The sequence below is a fragment of the Bos indicus x Bos taurus genome, chromosome 11 (assembly GCF_003369695.1).
Source record: "Bos indicus x Bos taurus breed Angus x Brahman F1 hybrid chromosome 11, Bos_hybrid_MaternalHap_v2.0, whole genome shotgun sequence".
NCBI classification, from domain to species: Eukaryota; Metazoa; Chordata; class Mammalia; order Artiodactyla; family Bovidae; genus Bos; species Bos indicus x Bos taurus.
In genome coordinates, this window is record NC_040086.1 from 69,838,166 (window position 1) to 69,862,377 (window position 24,212).

Sequence of the window (24,212 nt, forward strand, 5' to 3'; positions counted from 1 at the left end):
GTCTGCTTATGGTGAAAGTCAGGTGTGAGTAAGTCTTTCTTTCCCGCCAGATTAGGAGTTTCTGAAGGTCACAGAGTCTGTGTTAGGGAAGCCTGTGTTCTGAGATTGGCACCAGGGAGGAACCTCATGTTCACCTCCAACACTCAGGGGGTCCTCACCAGCAGAGACAGATGAGCGAGTGGGAAGGGCCACCTTGCATGAGGTCAAGACTTCCCAGGACCCTCAGCCTTCTCCGGTTGTTGGGGCTGCCACACTACTCAGAGATCTCCTCCAACCATCTAGTTTCAGGAATGATCTCATTTGGGTGGATACCATGCTGAGCAGTGTACAAAGAGCATGTTTTCACCATGCTCTCCAGATCTGGCCTCATTCTGTTAGAGATACCATGTTTTGCATAAACGCTTCCTGAAAATTGCAGGCAGAAAACTGGCCTAGACGTCCAATTTAGACTTTAGTCTTAGCTTTCTGCTTCTCCAGAACCTGGGCTATGCCACTTTGGCCAAGTTATTTCACCTTCCTGAGCCTTAGTTTTCCTATCTGTAAAATGAAGAGGCTATTAACTTCAGAATTTAAATTATTTCTAATTTTCTGTTCTGGAATGAAGAGCCAAGTCCCATTTCTTCAATCTGTAATATTGTTACGGCCACAGATAAGGGAAATGAGAATTGAGCTTTCTGTGCTGATCTTCCACCCTTGTGGGCATGCATGCACACACACACCCTCCTCTGAGACTCTTCCGAGGCTGTGTTTATATAATTGATTGATTGAAGGAGACTTGGCCCTTTTTTGCTGCATCTTGATTATAAGTGAGCCGAGCAGATGTCTTAAATTTGGTGGTTGGTTCCCAGATACATTGTAGGGAGGATGCTGGTGGGGAGGAAGTGAATGATTTCAGTTCTGGGGTCCCTCCAAGTGAACAGTGGTGGGGGAGGGCAAGCAGGGGGCAGATCTCATAAAGAGTGTGACCAGAATGTTGACGGTAGCTGGTGGATTAACATAGAAGATGACTGGTGGGCTAAGTGCTCCTTAAGAAGAAAACCCAGAGGAGAAAGGAGAAAGGAGCCTGAGCTGGAAGTCAGGACTCCTGGGATTCTGCTGACCAGCTGGCTAGAGCCAGATTAGAAAGCTTGTTTCAGCCATGCCCAAAGGTGAAATTGGTCTAGGATGATGGAGACGGATGAGATCTGAGGATCATTTTATTCCACTACTTCATTTTTCAGATGAGGAAACAGGCCTAGAGAGGTTGAGGGACTTTCTTGAAGTAATATCTCAAGCCAGGGCTTGAACCCAGCTCTTCTTACTCAAGGTCTAGCGTGACTTCACTTCCAAAGGAAAGCTTGATCAGCCTGTCAAAGTGAGGAGGAGCTTCCACAAAGTTTCACATAGTTCTGCCTTCATTGCTGAACATGCGCCCCTTTATTTCTGCTCTGTGGTGACTGAGCCTGGAGCCAACTGGAGAGCAAGAACAAGGCTTGCCATCATTTAGTAAGAATCAGACTGTGTGTGTGAGTCCCCATGCCAGGTGCTTGATGTGTGTATTGCATTTAATCCTCCTCATAATTCCCTGAGGTGGCCCCTGTTTTAATCCCCACTTTAAAGTGAAAACAAAATCGAGCCACACAGAAGTTAAATAATTTGCCCTGAGATAGCACAGCCAGTAAGTGACAGAGGCAAGCTTTCACCTCGAGCAGTCAGACCCCAGTTTGGAGCTTATGTCTCTGTTTACTCCCCAGACACCCTGGTGCCCCTCTGAGGCTTTGATATAAAACAGGGCAAAAGAGGATCTTCCCACTTGACTCCTAGACCACCCTTTTCTCTTCCCTTTGTATTCACATAGCTTCTGGCCTGTGCCTAGACTTGCTGTCCAGCAACCACCAAAAAGCAGGAGAAGAGGACTTTTAGGATGCGAGAGGCCAGGAAGCCTTATTGGAGATTATTTTAGCCATCAAATCATTGTGGAATATTTGAAACCTAGCTATGTATGCTTTTGCCAGCTTATCCAGAAAAACACAGTATGGATTTTTTAGAATTTTAAAAATTGTTTTAAGATATCATTTTACTTGTTTGTTGCTCACAGCTTTGAGTGATAATAGTAAAAGTTACCAGGTTAGGAGCTGGAATTTAGAACACTTCTAAACTCACCCACTGTGCATCCTTTGGCAAGCTCCTCTATGTCTCTGGATTCAGTGTCTTCCTCTAAGATGGTCCTCAGGGTCTTTCATGATCTTGAGGTCAACATTTGGAAAGTTCAGGGAAATCTCTTGAGAAAAGGAGACCCCACCTTGTGCCCCAGGATTGGTGGCAGCCAAGGGAGTTCTCTTGAGCTGGATACAATTCTTAAGGCCTAACAGTATTTCAAGACTGCTGGTTCCTGGAGCTTTATCTAATGAACTGAAGTTTCGAATATGAAGCTCTATTTTATGACCTCTAAAGGTCACCTACAAGAAAATTGCCACATGTGTATGGTGCTTCATATGGTTCTTTATTGAATACACAAATCAGGCTTGTCAGGAATACATTGGCATTTGTAAGGCCACCCATGAATCATTACAGCCTTAGTTTAAATGTGCCAATAAGCCAAGCCTGAGGAGGTGAGAGCTGGTGATTCAGTAACAGATTTTCAACCTAGCTCAGGCCTGGTGCTGCCTGGAGAGGATGCCATTCGGAAAGGCCTCCACAGCCAGGAGAGATGCCCTCTACTCTGTATGTGAAGGACTCCCTGACCAGCCATATGACCCTGGGTAAATCTTCCCTGGCCTGGGTCTTGGTGTTTTCACCTGTCCAATGGGAAAAACAACCTTAAATGTTGCTTCAAGTTCTAACAGCTGACTGCGAATATCACCTTAAGGCAGAAACACCAACCTTCCTGTGGTACAACAAAATACTGAGGAAATGGTCATGTGCTATTGGTTGACTGCCCCATTAAATACTGTTTCTCGTGGTGAACAGAAAGCTGTGTTCAAAAGGGCATGAGTAAATTCTGAACCAGCTAATGTGCATTAGGAATTTCTCCATTCTAAAGACATGCATCATTCTCATTGAGTCCTCCTACCAGTCCTGGGAAGTTAGTCTTATCACTGAGATGGCTGGGACTCAGAGAGAGGGAGAGAGTGCCCCACACTGCACAGCTGACAAGTAGCAGGACTGGAGTCAAATCTCAGGACTTGTGCTCTATCCCTGAGAAACAGTCCTGATGGTGTTAAGTTGCTTAATAAGACCTATGGGCAAGTATGCATAGGAAAAGACTGCAGAGCTGGGTGGGACCATAGAGACCACCATTCAGCAAATGAGAGATTTCAGGCCCCTTGTCAGGCTGTCAGCATCCTGGCAGCTAAGCACTGGATCAAGAAAACTAGAGAGAGGAAAATAACCCCGAGGCAAAAATCACAATTATGTTGCCATATGTTAAACTAGTAGCAAACCTGTTAATTCTGTTTTCAGATGCAGATCCCAGGGCTGAGTATACAGTTGAATAAACTCTCTTGTGGGCCCCAGATAGTCCAAAAACCTTGCCCATCCCACTCTGAGTTCCCTTAACGGAGACCCTTAGCCTACCAAGAACCACAAAGGATACCACAGAGGATATCAGGAAAAACAGACATGAACATGGAGTCCCAGACTTCAATGCCGCTGTAGGTTTGACTTTCTGAGTCATTCCCACTGGGAGTAAGACTTGGCTCTTGGGGATGGACACACTGACTCAGTCCTCGCCTAGGGTATCCCAGGTCTGGCTTTGTGAAGGGGGGAGCAGGACACTCTTCAAGGACAGCTCAGTGCTTTGCTTCCTGTCTTGACCCTGCCTGTCCCAGTTCCTGTCTTGCCTCACTGCAGGTCTTGACTGTTATTGGTGTCTGTGGCTCTGAACGAAGGGAAGTCTTTCTGCTGCCTTTTCAGTTCATAATTCCCTGTTAGTGAGCTACTGATGTCAAGGCCTTGGGGTCCCATGGAGGAAGCAGGTCAGTGGAAACCAAGTCAGTCACTTCCTATGTGAGCAAGTAACTTCAGATGTGATTTCATTTCTCTAAGCTCCAGTGTCTTCCTCTATCAAATTGAGATACAAATCCCATTTAGTTCATAGGAACTCAATAAGATAATGATATAGGGTGCCTCGGATTGTGCCTGACCATGTTAAACTCTCAGTACATGCTATCCATTATGAAATGGAGGAATTTCATAATTCCTCCATTGGAACTATTCTCCATCTCCCCCAGGGAGATCCCTTACTTGGGGCTCTTCTATAACCATACACTCCTTGCTGCCAGAGTCGAGAACATAAGTCCAAGCTTGACTCCTGGGACACTTGTAATAAGAGACAAAATGAAGAAGGGTGAAGTATCACGAGGTTGATAAACATACTGTTTCTCTCTTTTTTCTATGACTCTGCTTTTCACTCTGTGGTTTTGCTTTCACTCCTTGTGTTGGGTTGAGGCTGGGCAACATCATCCAATGGGCTCCTATGAACCTGCCCAGGCTGGCACCTGCCACCTGTGGCCTCTAGAAACCAGCCAGCCTCAGAAGACATGTCTTAAAGTCTAAAGGAGGCTGTTGGTCCCTTAATTTGGGTTGTCTAAAGGAGACTTAAGAAACTAGTGGGGGGTCTCTGCATTTATAGGGTTGGGGTGAAGGAGGTACAAAGGACCTTGATCTAAGGGATTTGGGGAAGCTTGAGGTCAGTTTGGATATAAAGGAAGACTGTGGGACTTTCTAAGTCCACTCAAGAGAAGACTCTAGAGTTCAAAGTACATCTGCTATCCCTGTTATGCTTGGACAGTGCCTGAAACTTCCATGCAGTCTCCTTCCTGTGGCTCAGGCTGGGAAGATTCCCACCTTTGCCAGAGTAGCCACAGCTGGCTTCCTAGGCTCAGGCCTTGAGCAAGATTGCTGTGGTAATCACACACATTCCCAGAGTCCAGATTCAGTCTCAAAGTGCTTGGTCACTGCCAACTCACCACAGCCAAGGGAACTGGGCATCTCTCTGGGAAGGGCCACCACAGGGTTTTTCTGATGGGTTACTGAACAGTTCTTCTGAATGGCTGTATTTTATACTAGAACAATTTCTTGAAGCTGTTAATTCAGTTTTAGAAATGTAACTCATATCCTGGAAGATTTAAGAATATGGGTACAGACTGATAAAAATGTGTGAATACACACACACACACACACACACACTCACCCTGGCAGTCATCTGTAAAATCTGCCTGAACTCTCCTTCTTAATTCTTTGAGAATCTTGAGGCAAACTGAGTCCCTATGGAGTGTGATGCACATTCCACCTCCTTTCCTGGGGAACCCATTAGGGATAACAGCAGGCCCTCATTTAGAGGCAGACAGAGTGAGGGGACCAACAGTCTGTAAGGTTGTGTTGGCTCACGGTGAGCTCTATAGAATCACCGAATTCAGAAATGGAGAGCATCAGAGAGGGACTATGCTCCATCATTTTCAAATTGCAGAAAGCCAGGTGCAGAAAAAGGAATGGACATTCTGAGGCCCTTCAGCTGCTGTGTGCAGGAGTGAGCCTGGAGTCACCCTCACTGCTCTACCAAGACCTTTCCCTTGAAAGCACTTGACACTCCTCTCAGCAGGCCAATTATTTCCAGAAGATTCCATTACTTTATCTTTCTTCCATGATGGAAGTGACTTTCTGTTGGTCACAGTGATTTCAACTATGTGATTAGCAGGTTCTGGAAAGTCTTTTTCTCATTGCTCTTTCTCAGTGGTTAGATTCTCCTGGTTCCAAACGGATATGTGAAAAGTACAGTTTTGGACCTGACACAGATGAAATATAGCTCTGTCCCCTTAGGGTAGTATAGCAGCCTTTATGGATATGACAAAGTTACAGACATAGTATCTAATAATAACCAAAACATAGCACTTCATAGCTTTCTCATATATTATTTAATTTGATCTGTTGGCCCTGGATTAAAATTCTGAAGCTGTGGAGGTGTGAGCTCTTCAGCGTTAGTCGGCCCTGGGTCACATTCTGGCTCTGCCTCAGGGCAGTCCTTTCATCTTTGTACAAGTAGAGTAAACTTTCTGAGTCTCAGTTTCCTCAGCTTTAAAGAGAAAACACAATTCACTTCTCAATTTGTTCAGCAGATTAAATATAGTGATATAAGAAATCTCTTTGGCACAGTCCCTGGCCGACAACTGGGGTTATTGAATGTTTGTTTCTACACCTTCCCTTGGGTATGGGCCTGTTCAGCCATTTTGGGTTGCTTAAGGCTGAGCACTTCACTGAAGCCCTTAGTTCCTCTGAGTCCTATTTGTAAGAGAGACTCTATAGCACCTATCTCCTGGGGACAGAGTCAAGGAGGGCTGAAGAGAGAGATCCAAGAAACACCCTAGATCTAGAAACTCAGAAAAGGCTTAGGAAAATGAGACTTAATCTGCCATTTTTAGAGAAGACAAGTCCCAGATATTATTGCTCAAAAGGCACTAAAGCTAGGTCAGAAGAAACCTGTGTTGAAATTTTATAAGAAATTAAATCAGAATGTAGAAAAGCCCAATCTAATTTCACCCCAAATAAGCAATAATGTTGGCTCCATTTCTATTTAAAGCACAAAGTACATCTTTGACAGCTGAAGAGAAGCTGCCTCAGAGTATGAATTTCAAAACAAACCTATTTGATAATAGGAGTATCTGCCTGGCCTGTTTTACTAGGCAGAATCTGATCCATACACAACTGATCATCAGTCTCTCCAGAGTTCAAAGATTCAAGGATTGATGATACTTGAGGCTGGAATTGAATGTTCTGTTATCTGTTTGTGTAACATGCGCACAGAGCATGTTTGCTAGGCAGTGTCTGAGCTGGCATGCCACCCTTCTGTTCCACGTGGAAGCAGGATGACTCTAATTGGAGAAGAAAAGTCAAGATGGAAGATGGGCTTCAGAAGTTGAAGCTCTGGGAAAGGCACCGATAGTTGTTGATGTGGGGTGGAGGTGGCCACCTTCTGACTTGATCTTCCACTAATGTGGTTGGGTCTTTTTGATCATCCACAGAGGAGCCAGGCTTAATGGCTATACTTTTCATTATAAGATACATTTCATTATAAGGATAATTTTGTGCTACAAAGTACAAAATGTTGGTTTTTTTTTCCTTCTCTTTGCATTCTGTTATTGAAACTGGGGACCTAGCAAGCAAGTCTTGAAGATTAAGGCAGCCTACAATTCATGGATACTAGCTCATAGCAGTAGCTCAGCCCCCAGAAGCATGTAGAAAGTCTTCAAGGCTGATAAAATATGTAGGCAGCAAGTGGCATGTCAACTCAAACAAGCCTAGCTCTGCCTGTTTCAGCTTGACATTATAAAGGTGAATTGTCTGAATCATGAAAGGGCGAATGGTATTAACCTTAGGACCAGGAGGATGGCAGCTCTGGAGAGCAGCTGGCACATAAATCTCTGCTGGTTGAGGAGTAGAAAGATACTTAATAGAAGGGTAATTGAAGGATTTTTTTCTTCCCCCCTAAACTTAGTTTGGCCAGTGTCATTGGGAATTATTTCACTCCTACTCCAGGGCAGGGCCAGCTTCTATGGTGTTACTAAAGGCCATTCCAGTGACTGGCTATCTGCACTAGATTCCAGGGCAGGGCCAGCTTCTGTGGTGTTACTAAAGGCCATTCCAGTGACTGGCTATCTGCACTAGATTTGGCACTATTCCTCCTCTGCCTTCTGGAATTCCCAACAGAGAACTTGTCTTGGAGATCAAGGTAACAGTAGCTCCAGAAGCAGCTATTAAAATGCACAGTGATAATTGGGAGTTAGTACCCATTAGTGGCTTGCCTGGTGGCTCAGTTGTAAAGACGCAGATTCAATCTCTGGGTCGGCAAGATCCACTGGAGAAGGAAGTGGAAACCCACTCCAGTATTCTTGCCTGGGAAAGCCATGGACAGAGGAGCCTGGCAGGCTACAGTCCATGCAGTCTCAAGAGTCAGACACAACTTAGCGACTAAAATTACCCATTAGCACCACCAAACAGATTGATTTAATAAATTAGTTATAACGCTTCAAAGAGTAGGGACTTTGGAATCTTAAAAAAGTCAAATCAAGAAGGAACTTTAGAAGACATCTAGTGTGGGTCTCATTCTGTATTTGAGGAACTTAAGGCCCAGAAAAGTAAAGTGGCTTATTCAAGGTAACCAGCAAATCAATAGCAAAGTTGGAGCTGGAACCTAGGTTTCTCTGGGTAATTGTTTCTAGAATCATTGAGTCTAAACCTCTTATTTATGAATGAGGGCACCAAGTTCTACATGTGAGAAGAAGATACCAACCAAATGTGAGAAGCCTGGATACCAACAAAATTTCCCAAAGTCCCATTCAATGGTCTTTATATCAAATTTTCCCTTTCTTCACATCTCCAGGGCAAAAAGGAGATGGAGATGATGAAGTAAAGAGTAGATGACTAATTTGCTTTCTGACACATATTCTATTGATCCATGAGCAAGCATTGAGAGCCTTCAGCCACTTTGGGTAGAAAATAATGAGCAAGGCAAGGGAAATAGAAGGTGAGTATATCTTAAAAGTAGGGCAGCAGATGTGAAAGGATTGGACACAGTGATGATTCTTGCAAAGAAGCCCAGAAAAGATGATACAAAGTCCCAGAGCACGGCCTCTTCTTGCCTCTTCTCTCTCTCCCAAATCAGTGACCTTCCCTATTCCCTCTCCAAGAGAAAATAGAACTCAGATTAGCTATTCTAGCCTTTGTGCTCCTCCCTGGAGGGTGGTTGAAGAATAGATGATATGGTTGGCAAACAGGGCTGTGAGAAGCCTAAGTTCCCTTTGGCCTCCTCTTCTTATTTAGGAACCTGATAAGAATTTTTGCTGAGCATCAGTTGTGCACCAGTTGTGTGTGTAGATATTGTGTTATCCTGCTGGTTCTTACAGCAATCTCCAGAGGTAGAAATTATCATCCCTAATGTACAAGAGAGGATGGTTGAAGCCAGAGAGGTTAATTTTCTTGCCTGACTTAGATTCACACCTTTCTGGTTGCAAAGCCCAGCTCTAACCTGTTGACCTCAAGCCTTCTTCATGTCGCCAAGTAACTTGACAGGATGCAAATCTTTTCATGGTTCAACCTCTTAGCTCTTTTTTTCTACTTGCCTTCTCTGAAGACATCTCTCATAATCCGAGTTATACAAAGCACTCTATTTTTATCTCTTAGTCTCCTTCTCATCCATATGGAGCTAAGCTGCCTGTGAAATTTATAGCTCCTCACACCTGGATGAGATGGAGGCCAACTTCCTGGAGTGGAGTGGGGCTGGAAGGTCACATCTGGGAGACAGTTTGCTCCACTGACCATGGACTGCTCCTTGCAGGTCTGGAGTGCAGCTTTGACTTCCCCTGTGAGCTGGAGTATTCCCCCCCACTGCACAACCTCGGGAACCAGAGCTGGTCCTGGCGCCATGTTTCTTCTGAGGAGGCCTCTCAGATGGACCTGTTGGATGGGCCTGAGGCGGAGCATTCCAAGGAAATGCCCAGAGGTAAGGGTAGAGGACAATGCAAAGTGTCCTGAGTGGTCCAGGATGAGGATGGGATGTCTGTTTCTGTTTGAAATTTGTGACTTCTCCATCCCTGTTCTGTCCTGTTTCCTTTGAAACCTGTTTTTAATATCTGTGCCTTTCCATGCCTTCGAGTATACAAGGGAGAGGAGGCTACAAGTTCAGTTTCAAGATCAATCCAACCCTTTGGATTGAAGGGTTTAGAAATAGGATTTCATAGCTCTCTTTCACGCAGATTTCCCAATGTAAGATGTTGAAAAAAATGTTAACCTGTTTGTTTATTTGGAATGGTGTCATCTCTAAAACATGGGACATCCAGTTAAATTTGAGCTTTAAGCAACAGATGATTTTTTTAGTATAAGTGTGTCTCATGTAAGTAGTTGGGACATACTTACACTGAAAAATTATTCCAATTATCCTAAAAAATTCAAATGTTATTGTGTTCTGCATTTTTACTTGCTGAATCTGGCAATCCTAATTTGGAGTATGTTGTATAACTAAGTTAAATGTTAGTTTCAAAGCCATTAATGACTATTCAGACTGCATATTGGTTCTGTAAGGTGCTTCCAGTAGTTCTGAGCTGTTTATGAACATCCTCTTCTGAATTATCAGTACTGGAAAAGATAGGCTCAGGATAAGTGATGGATGCTTGATAAATATTTGCTGGGTTTTTAGAAAGAGATACAGAGGCACTAAGACCTAATCCTTTCTCAGGTCTCTCTAAGGCAAATCTTAGAGCTCCCAATTCCTTGGACCCAGAAAATTCTACCGATCCAGCATTGACAGCCTGTATTTTTAGATTTTAGGAAGAAATAATAACTGACATAGTACTGGATTTACTGGGCATGGCAGAGTAGTACTTCCAATTGCAAAGCCCTTCCAACTGCATTGTCTCGTTGGGTTCCAATTTTGCGAGGGCAACAGGGCAGATGAGAAAACCAGGGCTCAGAGAGGGGAAGCAACTTGCTGACGATCAGCTTATACATGTGGGTCTACAGGTCTAGATGTCTGCCTTGATGAATCATAGACAGGAATACTCTCCACCTTATCATGCCTCTGTCTTTATAGCAAAAGCTGTGGTGAGAGCTGCTGTGGGCCCAGTTCTTAGGGTGATTATCTCAGACAGATGCTCCTGGGAAGCACACAGGAACAGGGCTCAAGGAAGTTGGTGAGGACTAAAAACTAGTAACTAATGCTCCCAGGCTTCCCCCTCAGCCTGGAGCCCTGACCTGTGAGGCCTCTTTCTATTATACACACTCTCCCAGGATGACCTTTTCTATTTTTATGACACTCTTGAAATTTCTTGACTATGATTTGTATTTAAAGCTGCTTTCACCTGGATACCGATGTGTAATGTGGGGTGTGTGTGTGTGTAAGTGAGTGGCTCTTACCCAATAGTGCATCCAAATCTTCTGGAGAACTTATACAAATACTGTCTAAATGCTATAACCTAAGATTCTGATTCAGTAGATGTGAAGTAGAGCCTAGGAATCTATAGACTTTCAAACTTTATTGTAAAATCAAGCATCTACAAAAAAGTAGACATAATATATATGTGTGGATTAAAGATTACAACATAATCAGTACTTGTATTCTCATCACCAAGTGTAAGAATTTGAATGTTGTCAATTCCTTTACAACCTTTTCTTCTCCCACCTAGATCAAAAATCTCTCCTTTTCCCCAGAGGTAACCGTTACCCCATACTTTGTGTTTAATCATGCATTTGCTTTTCTCTATGGCCTTACCCCTTATGTATATAGCCTCAAACAGCATATTGATTAGATTTGCAACCTGTTGTATAAATGGAATAGTGTTTTGTGATTTGCCCGTTTTAATACATATAGCTGTGGTTCGTTTTGTATTGGATCCATTACATGAAAATACCACAGTTTGTCTCTTCCACTGTTATTAGATATTTGGGTTGTTTCTGAGTTTATGCTATTACCAACAGCGCCACTACATGCCTCTTAGAGTGTGTGCATGTCCAAGGGTTTCCCTGGAGCATAGAACTTGGGGTGGAATTTCTGGGTCAACATGGTTCACCTTCCATTTCAATACATAATCCAATGTATTTTCCAAAGTGGTGGCACCAACTTATATTCCCTTTAATGATGTATTAGTGCATCCAGGATTCTACATCCTTACCAGTATTGGGTTTTGCCAGACTTTGTCATTTTTGGTCATCTGGCAGATGAAATACAGTATGTCATCGCAACTTTGATTTCCATGGGGCTCTGTTTTATTTTATGATTGTATAAGTTTCTCAGGTGATTCTTAGGTTTCTTGTACTATTGGTGTGGACCCTTTTTCAGGCTTACTCACATTCAGCCATTGCTAGTGATGTCTCTGGATCCCAATTCCTAACCCATTGAAGTCGTCCTGTGTAAACATGTTTTTTGATCATAGGTTTTTAATTATGATTGATCATAGGTTGAATTATGATCAAATTTCACTGAGTGAGGAGAGAAGGACAAGTGGCAATTATCCACAGATATGGTGGTGTCAGGCTTTATAACTTTGAAAATCAATGCTTTTTACATTTTTAAACAATTTTAAAGCAGTGCCAATAGATTGTGTTTTGCCACACTCTGACCTGTTTCTCCTCCCCTATGCTCTGTCTTGGGAGAAGGCAATGGCACCCCACTCTAGTACTCTTGCCTGGAAAATCCCATGGATGGAGGAGCCTGGTGGGCTGCAGTCCATGGGGTCTCTAAGAGTCGGACACGACTGAGCGACTTCACTTTCACTTTTCACTTTCATGCATTGGAGAAAGAAATGGCAACCCACTCCAGTGTTCTTGCCTGGAGAATCCCAGGGACAGGGGAGCCTGGTGGACTGCTGTCTATGGGGTCGCACAGAGTCAGACACGACTGAAGCGACTTAGCAGTAGCAGCAGCATGCTCTGTCTTATGATCTTTAGCATCTGCATGTTATGCTGAGTGTCGTGAGAGGGGGAAAAAAAAGGAAGGAGAGGAGGGGAGGAAGAAATACTGACTTTGCAGTGGTCCTGAAAGTGGATATATATTGAGGGCTTTATGTTTCTAAAAAGCTAGATCCCAAGGCCAGGACATACACTAAATGTGAACTTTTCCATTATATGAATCAGTCAGTTCAGTCCAGTTCAGTTGCTCAGTTGTGTCCAACTCTTTGCAATCCCAGGGACTGCAGCATGCCAGGCTCCCTGTCATCACCAACTCCTGGAGCTTGCTAAACTCATGTCCATCGAGTCGGTGATGCCATCCAACCATCTCATCCTCTGCTGTCCCCTTCTCCTGCCTTCAGTCTTTCCCAACATCAGGGTCTTTTCCAATAAGTGAGTTCTTCACATTAGGTAGCCAATGTATTGGAGCTTCAGCTTCAGCATCAGTCCTTCCAATGAATATTCAGGATTGATTTCCTTTAGGATGGACTGGTAGGATCTCTTTGCAGTCCAAGGGACTCTCAAGAGTCTTTTCCAATACCACAGTTCAAAAGCATCAATTCTTTGGCATTCAGCTTTCTTTCAGGATCAGTCAGGATTTGAATATCCACTTTTTAGCAAGTGTTGCTAATTTCCATCTCTCTGAAAAATTATTGCTCTTCCTAGTGTGGCAGGATCTCACATCTCTGAAGATATTGATGGAACAACCATGACAAAAGCTTCTGTGGATACACCAGTTTACTTTATCAAGTTTTTTAGTGAACAAACACATCCAAATGTAATTTGGGGGAATCTCACCATTGTCAGATACTTGCGTTTATTCTTCCTGGGGTCTAGTGGAGGTATCTATACTCTGTCTTGATCAGTCTTAGAAACAAAAGACCAGCCTCCCAGCTTTTGTAGCTTTTGGACCACCTGTTGTTTTTGAAATCAATTGATTACATTGCTACCTGCTTGTTCCCTGAAGTAGGGTTGCTTCTCGTGAAGCATCAGTCCCTTGACCTGCAGGGAAAGAGTAGAAGAAGGTAAAGGAAGAGAAAATTACATGTCCAGTCCAGACAGGAGCAAAGCAAGGACCTAACTCTCAACTGTTTAGAAGCTTATTTCTCTGTCATTTTGACAGAAAGAATTGCTGTTGATGGAGATAAGAAGGAGTGATGGAGTACCCTTCAATAAAGGGTTTTCCCACTCCCCCCCCCTCCTTTTTTTTAACTCAACATTTATTGGTTGGATGGTATTTAGACTCTATTGCAATATTTCTTGTCAGGGGATATAGAGGGGCCAGAGAAGGCGGTGAGATAATACCAATCATAGATAATGAACTGTAGGAGTATAAATTCTGAATGATTTTAATTTATGGCCCCTGTAGCTGAGAATAATAAGGGAGATACAATGCAGAGCAGCAAGATAATAAAAAGTGATGATCTTGATGGAACATAATATTATAAATTAATAAAATCTTGAGGAATCATCAGGTTGAGGCGTTCTATGACTTTTTAAGAAGTGCCAGGGGCATGTTCAATGTCTACTCCTTCCGGTATTTTGGAATGCAGTCAAGGGAACATATTTTTCTTCTTCAGCAAGATAAGATTTTGATCTCTAGCTAAATCCTAGCTTTAAAATGGGAAGCAGATTAGCAGCCCCCCTCCCAAACGCCTCCCCAGCCCTTCATATGCATATGTATCCAGATGCATACACAGTAAGACCAGGAGTAGAATCAGCTGGGAGGGGCTCACGTTCTTCTTGTATCAACTGAATTCTCCTCCAGGGCACTGATTCTCAGGCTTTTGCTTTATTTTGTTCTGTGTGTGAGGCCTGAATGAAACTCTGCTCCTGAGATTTTTCTGTTTATCTAGAACCTTTCAAAAAGGTTGAGGAATACCGTTCTTGAGCTCTGAGATGCCTAGCGAAGCTGCCGCGGGTGACGGGGCCACAGTGGTAGATGGGGTCATCTGGTCTTTAGGTTCACTCCTGTTTTACCCTTTTGTGTTAGTTTCTTGTAGCTGCTGCAACAAGTAAACACAAACTGGGTGACTTAAAACAACAGAAATTAATGTTTCCCCACTTCTGGAAGCCAGCAGTCTGAAATCAAAGTGATGGCGTGGTTGGCACCTTCTGGAGGCTCTGCAGGAGAATCCCTCCCATGATCAGTAATTGCTCCCCTCACTTCGTCTCTATGGGTGGTCTTTAGCAAAGACCTCTGGTTTTAGCAGTTTGTTGAAGCTGGGAGAGTAGTCAAGAGAGATAGGCAAACTGGACTAGAAGAATGTAATTGGAATCACACACACACATTCCAGAATAGAACGATGTTTCTTTTCACGTGTGTCAAATGCGGTGGTCCAAACTGGGACTGTCTATGCCAAGTGGTTCCCAGAATCTCCCCACCTATTCTGTTCCCTCTGTCTACTATGGAGTTTCTGTTTTAAGGCAGTGGTTTCTAAACTTTATTTTATTATATTCCCCATTAGTAAAATATTTCTGAGCACTCTTGCTATGTGTGTATTCATCAATTATATGCATATATATTTTTTCTAGCTATATAATATTATTGGTAAAGCTTATTTTGCTTCTTACTTCTTTAAAATAAATGTAATCATGCACATACTTTGGAGCAGGACATCTGTCCTCTATAAATGGAACTGAACTTCAGGATTTGCTAAGACATGTCACCCAGCCCGAGTCATTGATGAATCTGTCCCTTTCCAGTCCTTTAGGAAGTTGCCTGGGCAGATTTCTCCCTGTCTCCTGAGCTATGCTGGCTGGGTACTCTCCATCAAGAAGGCCTTACAGATAGGTTTAGCTCTTGTGGTCTCTCTGAGTTTCAAAGACCATTTAGTCTCTTTTTTCAGAATCAATATGGTTTGAAGAGGAAGAAGTCACTTCCTGTCTAAGTACTATTAACATACTAACTCACCCTCAAGAATCAAAAGATATTTTTCTCTAAGATTACTCTAAGACCTGAGGAACAGGGTTGCAACCAAATATTTTCTACAGCTTATCTAAAAAGGTATCTTGGTAGTGAAAAACTAGAATTCATTTAAATGCTCACATAATAAGGATTTAAATAAAATATTATTGTTTTTTAATTGCTAAGTCATATCTGACTCTTGCAACCACATGGACTGTAGCTTTCCAGACTCCTCTGTCCATGGGATTTCCCAGGCAAGAATACTGGAATGGGTTGCTAGTTCCTTCTCCAAGGGATCTTCCCAATCCAGGGATCAAACCTTTGTCTCCTGCATTGCAGGCAGTATACTTAAATATTATGCAGCCATTATATGTATGCCATGTAAAAACAATAACATGGGAACATATTCAAGGCCTATTATTAGATTTGTTTCAAAAGATTAACCAATGTATGTTACATAAATTGTTTTGTAAAAGAGAAAAATGTATATGTACGTAAGAAAAAAGTCTATAAGGAGATATACTAACATAGCAGAAGTTATTTCTAGATGACTCAATTTTCAGTGATTTTTATTTTCTTCTGTGTACTCTTAGTATTTTCAAATTTGAGTCCATTATTATGTATTACTTTTATAATAAGATAAAGCATCATTATTTTTTAATATAAGGGGATAAAAATTCTCATTTGAAGGTATGTCTTATTGAATTATTTTAGACTTTCCTGGGGGAGGGAACATGTTAGCTATTTTCTGCCACAACAACCACCAAAAAAGCCTGTGGTGCTGGCTGGAGTGAGACAAACCAATGGGCAAACCTGCCCTGCTGGGTATGGTAGAGGGCACCAACAGTTGGCTTCAGCTCACAAATCCAGAGCACCCCTGCTGGACCCTATTTGTGCTTGATTTATGCTTGGAGGGTTACAAAGGGTAATCACTTGCGCATAAGGTTCAGGAATTCACCCAGGGACTAAGTGCAGCACAAAACTATGAATGACATCAACACATTTCAATTCAATTCACATTCCTATTTCAATTCAATCTTTGCCCCTTCAGATGTAACAGAAGGATTGCGGGTGCTTGTGTGTTTTTTGTTTTTTTAATTGAAGAATAATTGCTTTACAATGTTGTGTTGACTACTGCCATCAGTGGAGAAAAGGGAACCCTGTTGCAATGTAAATTGATACACCCACTTTTTTTTTTTTTAATGGGATTTTAAACTTTACTTTTAATTAATTAATGTATTTGTTTTTATCTGAGCTGGGCATTCATTGCTGTGTGTGGGCTTTCTCTTATTGCAGTGAATGGGGGATGCTCTTTAGCTGTAGTATGCAGATTTCTCTTGTTGTGATGCGTGGCTCTAGAGTACACGATTCGGTAGTTGTGGCATACAGGCTTGGTTGCCCTACAGCATGTGGAATCTTCCTGGACCAGGGATTGAACCCATGTCCTCTACATTGGCTGGCAGATTCCTGTCCATGGGACTACCAGGGAATTCTCATGTGTTTCATCTGAACACACTTCTTATCATACTAAAGTCAGTGGTGCTGTTTGTGGCCTCTTATCCCTGCCCTTCCCCTGGAACTCACCATGAGAGGCCACACTGGTTCCCTGATTCTGCCTACAGAAATGTAACCCTCGTCTCCTGAGAAGTGAGGTCACTGGGCCTTTGGTTTTGACCTTTCAACAAGCTGTGACTTGTGATTATTTCATCCTAATGAGATTCTGGTGCCAGCCTGGCAGCCGGAACTTGAGCTCCAGAGAAGAACTTGCCTTAATGAGGTGGTATGCTCTCGGGGTATCTAGTGAAGTATTTCTTGCCTCCCCATCAGTATAGGCCTCTTCCAGGGTGTTTCTTCTGCCGTCTATGGGAAGCCTTCATTGGGAAGGGATGGATTGTGGTTGTCTGGTGATGATTATGCCCTTCCTTAGCTGAATCTAACAGTCATGCCCATGGAGCATGTGGAGTAAGAAAGGAGGACAAGAATTGGAGGGAAAAGGGACCTGGACTCATTGCAACTCTGCCATAAGGGATGTCACTTTACCTCTCTGGGCTGTAGATTCCTCATTTGTAAGGTCAGTGTTTTAGACTAGATTATCACTAAGGCTCGTTCCCACTCTGATACACGACTGTGTGTAGGTATATCCAACACAAAGGATAGCCATGTACCTGACACAGAAATTGTTAGCCACAGAAATCCTCATCAGCCTTAACAGATATACCCACTCCCCAAAATTTAGCCATGACTTCTGGAATCTGGATGGTTTCCTGGCTCAAGTCGCTCTTCAGACCACAGCATCAAGATGGGGCACTGCCTCTGGAAACCTGTGTGGCACCTGGAAGGTTGAAAGAAGAGCTCCTTGAGAGGCAAGGAAGCCTGTGGGTTGGTGTGGCAGATAAAACGGAGGCCACCAAAAAAAGTCCTAACCCCCAGAATTTGTGAATATGTCGCCTTACGTGGCAAAACTCAACATTCAGAAAACCAAGATCATGGCATCTGGTCCCCTCACTTTATGGCAAATAGATGGGGAAACAGTGGTAAGAGTGACAGACTTTATTTTTGGAGCTCCAAAATCACTACAGATGATGACTGCAGCCATGAAATTAAAAGATGCTTGCTCCTTGGAAGAAAAGTTATGACCAACCTAGACAGGACATTAAAAAACAGAGACATTACTTTGTCAGCAAAGGTCTGTCTAGTCAAAGCTATGGTTTTTCCAGTAGTCATGTATGGATGTGAGAGTTGGACTATAAAGAAAGCTGAGTGCCTAAGAATTGATGCTTTTGAACTGTGGTGTTGGAGAAGACTCTTGAGAGTCCCTTGGACTGCAAGGAGATCCAACCAGTCCATCCTAAAGGAAATCAGTTCTAAATATTCATTGGAAGGACTGATGCTGAAGCTGAGACTCCAGTACTTTGGCCACCTGATGTGAAGAGCTGACTCATTTGAAAAGACCCTGATGCTGGGAAAGATTGAGGGCAGGAGGAGAAGGGGATGACAGAGGATGAGATGGTTGGATGGCATCACCAACTCAATGGACATGAGTTTGAGTAAACTGTGGTAGTTGGCGATGGACAGGGAGGCCTGGCGTGCTGCAGTTCATGGGGTCACAAAGAGTTGGACACAACTGAGTGACTGAAATGAACTGAACTGAACTGACATGGCAAAAGGGACTTCACAGGTGAGATTATCCTGAATTTTCCAGATGCATCTAATGGAATCACAAGGATCCTAGTGAGTGAAAGAGGGAGACAGGAGAGCCAGAGTCAGAGAAAATGTGATGATGACTCCAGATGAATCAGAGGTCAGAGAGAAACAGATTTGAAGATCATTTAATTACATGTTATTTGTATCAATTTAAAAATTCCATTTATTCTTTAAATTGTGTATTTCCTCACTAAATTAATAATTGGTAATTCCCTACTGTAATCTACAGTTCAATGCAATGCACTGTATATTAAAATCTAAGTCAAGGGAACATCCAAAATCAGGGGGGTGGACACAGTTCCATGTAAAGTGACAGCATAGCAGCTGATGGTGTTGGAGAGGCTGTGAGAGAAGGAATGCAGGCCACTTCCAGAAGCCAGAAAAGGCAAGAAAAAGGATTCTTCCTCAACTTTCATCCAGAAGGAATACAGTCCCCAACTCATTTTAGACTTCTGACCTCCTGAACTGTTCAATAATGAATTTATGTTGTTTTAAGCCATTGCATGCTTGCTAAGTCACTTCAGTCATGTCCAACTTTTTGTGATCCTATTGACTGTAGCCCACCAGGCTCCTCTGTCCATGGGGATGCTCCAGGCAAGAATACTGGAGTGGGTTGCCATTTCCTTCTCTAAGGAATCTTTCCTACCCAGGGATCGAACCCTCATCTCTTAACGTCTCCTGCATTGGCAAGCTGGTTCTTTACCACTAGCATCACCTGAGAAGATCTTTAAACCATTAAGTTTCTGATAATTTGTAAGAGTAGCCATAAGACATTAATATTGCTGGTCCTGAGCAAGTCTGGAGGAAAACTGATGTTATTAAGGCACTTTTCTAGAAAGGCAGGGCTCAGAGGACTGACTGGGCCTCAGAGACACACTTCTTGTAGTTACTGTAGGTATCCTTTGACTTAATCCTAGGAGGGCAGTCTACAGATTTCCTCCTGCACAGGGAACAGGCAAACAGGACCAGAAATAGAACAGAAAGAGCAGCAGCAGGAGCTGAAGCTAGAAGTATGCAGCTGCATCTGAGGGTCTGGCTCCTGTGGGTAAGGAGGATAGAAAGCACCCAACAGAAGGGTCTGGGGAGGGTCATTGCTCAAAATGGGGGAGCTTGGGTGAGGTGACGTCACCTGTGGAAGGAAGCTGTGCTGCCTCCCAGGACAGTATCTATGAAGTCTTGCTAAAGGTGGCTGGGTGATGCAGTGAAAGTGCACATACAGGGCCTGTGGTGAGCGGCTGCCAGTCAGGCCCAGCAAGGGAAACTGGAAAGAGCTACAGTCTGTGAAGTGCTTTTCTATTCATGATCACCTTTGATTCTCATAAAACAACAAGACAGGTAGTGTTAGTGTACCTAATGTATAGGTTGGTAAACTAAGGCTAACCAGTAGGCTTTGAAAAGAGGAAGATGGGTCTTTCTCATTCATTATGATGTCCCATGTTTACTCAGAGGAGACTGGGTCTTGCATTGTGATTGTCCCAGGAGCCTGGCCCAATGCCCAGTATAAAATAGACATTCACTAAATATTTCTTGACCCACAGATGGAAGCTTAGAGAGATGAAGTAAGTTACTCATCTACAGAGTCTACAAAGCCAGAATGTGAGTCAAATCTTGAATTCTAGTTTTTGAATACCAAATTTTATGTTCTTTCCATTATATCAAACTCGTGAAACACAGTGTTTCCCAGGTTTCTCCTACATAAGACTCTCATTAGATGTCTGGCAGTATTCAGAAATTCAGGGCATCGTCCTCACACCAGTGATGCTGGGGGACTCCTTCTGTTCGATAACACAACCAAATTATATCCACTCTGGTACCTGTGGGGCTTCCCTGGTGGCTCAGATGGTAAAGAATCTGCCTGTAATGCAGAAAAAGCCAGAGACCTGGGTTCGACCCCTGGGTCGGGAAGATCCCCTGGCATCTGGGAAGGGCAATGTTTTCGGATGGATCCTGGGAAGCCTACTCTCACCCATGTCTTCTCTGCAGATGGCCAGGTCAAGGAGTGCTGCCTAAGGCAGCCACAGCATGAAGCTTGCCATCTGGGCGACATAGCAAGGCAGTCAGTGTGGAGTCAGGTTATTGTGACTCGAATTGCCCTTTTAGAAATATAGGGAGCGCTGTGCTGAGACCGGGAGTGGTGCCCATGTGAACCGAGGCCTAAGTTTTTCAATTGGTAAATTGAGTGGGTAGGGACTAGATAGGCTCCAAGAGTATGTGAGGTTGTCTTTCTGATTTCCTACTTCCTCTTATTAATACCTTTTATTACTGTTATCTGGATTTTTTAGCCTCACTGATTTCTATATATCAAATGGTTCGGAGAAGACACATCTTAAAGAAATATGGGTTCTGTTTAAGAAAAGCTATGAACCGCTCGGAATTTATGTTTGAAGAGAGTTGAGGGAAAGCCAGGACCTTGCAAAGAGGAATAAAATAAAATTCTTTTGAGTGGAGATAACTACAGTGTAATTCTCCTTAGAGTGGAAAGATAATCTTTACTCATTTAAGATGGAGAAAGACTGGTCTGATATAAGTTGAAGAGAGATCTGGGGGTCATTTTACTTCTGTGTTTTTTTTTTTTCCTGACTTGTTATAAAAATCAGTGGAAATAATGCACAAGAGACCACTCTGTAAACAGGGAAACAGCATAGCATAGTAACACAAGGCGCAGTCTGATAGTGGCCTTCCCAGCCATAGCAGTCTGAAGCAGGGGCTGCTGCTCTTTCTTGATTTAAGAATCCTGACCCTCTGGGACTTCCCTAGTGGTCCAGTGATTAAGACTCTGTGCTCTGAACGCAGAGGCCCTATTTCAATCCCTTGTCACCGAACTAGATCCCACTTGCCACAGCTAAGAGATAGCATGCCACAACGAAAGACCAGCATACCACAAGGAAGATCAAAAATCCATGTGCCACAACTAAGAGCCTGTGCGACCAAATGCACAAACAAATATTTTTTTAAAAAACTTTAAAAATAGGCAATATTGACCCTAAAAGACAGGAGGCTTACTTGGCCTAGGTATACATGCATAACGTATTTAGGGCTTTGGGGACATGACAAAAGAATTCGCTGAGAAGGACTGAGCACATTTACATGTGGAAGTGCATCAGGTGGGGGTTCAGATCCAGGGTCCAGTTCTCCCATTGAAAAATACATACGGACCTTTTACCTGGTGCTATCGTGGTAGTCTAGTTTTTCTTACCTAAAGCATTATAATCAATTTTGACTCTTTCCAATTCTTGCTTTATAATTCTTAGTACTATTTGCTAGTCATACTTAATAAAAACACATGATTGGATATCAGCTGTTAGTTAATTTTTATGGAAGCTGTTATTATTTGGAAGTATGCTGGATTTACTCGATTTACTAGGCTTACTTTTAATGAAACTGGCTGCATACATGGTGTGGAAGCTCCCTGTGTCTTTGTTGTGGTACCCTGACCTGAACTTGTATTCTTTTCAGCAACTGTCTTCTCTTTGATATGTTGGTATGGCTTCACCAGGAAGCATTGGACAAGGCAATAAGAGATATTATGCTGGCAATAAGGAATTATTTATTTATTCCTCATAAATAAAACAAGAATGGTCTACAATGAGAATGTCTCAAATGAGAGTGGCTTTTTTATTCTGAAGTAGATAGAAATTAAATTCACTTTTGTAGCAACGGCATTGAATGCTCCTGTTTAATATCTTCACCTTCAATATTGCTTGTGCTGCTGCTGCTGCTAAGTCGCTTCAGTCGTGTCCGACTTTGTGAGACCCCATAGGCCGCAGCCCACCAGGCTGCCCCGTCCCTGGGATTCTCCAGGCAAGAACACTGGAGTGGGTTGCCATTTCCTTCTCCAATGCATGAAAGTGAAAAGTGAAAGTGAAGTCACTCAGTTGTGTCCGACTCCTAGTGACCCCATGGACTGCAGCCTACCAGGCTCCTCCGTCCATGGGATTTTCCAGGCAAGAGTACTGGAGTGGGGTGCCATCGCCTTCTCCAATTGCTTGTGCTACACAAATAGAAAATATTGTTCAAGTATCATTCCTCAGATCATATACTCTGCTTCGCCTAAGAATTATTTTTCTTCATTGACTAAGACACTGTGTTTATACCCCAAAAGTATCCATTCCAACAGTGGTGTATATTCTGGGAGCTGCCGAGTGTGGGAGGAATCAGTGCATTTGTTGCTATTCTTCCTTCATCCAAGCTTTTAACACTGATTCTTCCCTATTTATTCCTTAACTGTAAATTATATCAAAAACATTGAGCATATTAAAAAATAGTGTAACCAAAATAATTAGTGCTTTCAAAATGAAGAATTTAGAGAAGGTAAGAGTTTCAGTTCTATGGGATTGGCAGCCCTCCAGTGCAGTTGTCGAGCCCTCACACAAGTGCTTCATTCCCTCATTTTTTCTGTCTTTGCTTTTCCCTCTGCCTTCTATCTTTGTTTTAGTGGCCCTCTTCCCTCCTCAACCTCTATTTTCTCCTTAAAAGCAAATGCGTCCTTCCCATCTATAACTCTGGACGCAGAATAGGCGTGACAAGCCAGCACACAGACCGGAAGTGGGCTTCCCCTGCCAATAAAGATTAATTCAGACTTATTGTCTTTCCTGTGGCACGTGTACAAACATACATTTAAGAAATATTGCTTGCTAGAGAAACAAGAACGTTTATCAAATTCTGGAAGTCTTGTGCTCCATGAGGAAATGATTATAATTAAAACCTCATGTAAGAAAAAAGTAAGCTGAGTCAATTGGCTTCTTTACCCCTGAGGTCAAAGTCAAGATGGAAAGTCAGCGTTCTTCAAAAGGCAACCAGGTGCTTAGATGGAGTGGAAGAAGGATTCCTAACGACTCCTGTCTTTCAGGAGGATTTAGAGATTGAGTTTCTGCAGGAAATGTAATTAGCAGTACTTTCCCCGACACCTCTATCAGCAGCAGGAGCAGCCCACAACTTTTTAAAATTCATGTTTCCATAAATGCATGAGTAAAGTCATTCAAACCATTTACCCTGAAAAAGGAAAAGGGAAAATAAAGTGAAAACAGGGGAGAAACAACCAAGAGGCATGAGATTGATAAGGAGCTTTCCTGTGAACATGTTGAGCCAGCTCAGGAAAAAGGACTTAGCCTGCATCGTGAAGGACTAAGGTTGACGAGAGGGAATATGATGACCCTGAGACCAACTAGACTATATGGCACCTCTGTGTGAGTTTGAAAGCATTACCTCCTCTGGGTGAAGGAATTAGGAAAAGATGCTTCTTCTGGCTGGGTGCAGCCAGTGCTAGAACTTGTAGCTTGGCAAGCAGAACATGGACTGATGCTTAGCCTCACTCGCCCCTTCGCTTAACACATCTGTACGGGGCACAGTCCACCCGACTGCATACAATGGCTCTATCAGTGTTTACCAAGAACTTACTTTATGCCAAGCACTTATCATGAAAAGAGTGAAAGTGTTAGTCACCCAGTTATGTCTGACTCTTTGTGACTCATGGACTGTAGCCTGCCAGGCTCCTCTTTCCATGGAATTCTTCAGGCAAGAATACTAGGGTAGGTAGCCTTATAATACTATGCTTTATATGATTCTCAAAATAGTTCCATAAAATAGTTTTAGAAAGATGAATATCCATCTTTCAGACTAATAAAATAAAATTCAAAGAAATAATGTGAGGCAGGATTTCCAGGTATGACCAAATGAAAGAAAGAGT

At 42.9% G+C, this 24,212-nt stretch overlaps 1 protein-coding gene across 1 annotated transcript in view; it reads left to right on the forward strand.

Annotated features, from left to right (window-relative positions):
- The window catches only part of ALK (ALK receptor tyrosine kinase), a 733,751-nt gene that overhangs the window by 239,238 nt on the left and 470,301 nt on the right, over positions 1–24,212 (forward strand). The window contains exon 3 of the mRNA XM_027555753.1: positions 9,311–9,475. Coding sequence (XP_027411554.1) covers positions 9,311–9,475 — 165 coding nt within the window. The remainder of the gene's footprint in view (positions 1–9,310; positions 9,476–24,212) is intronic.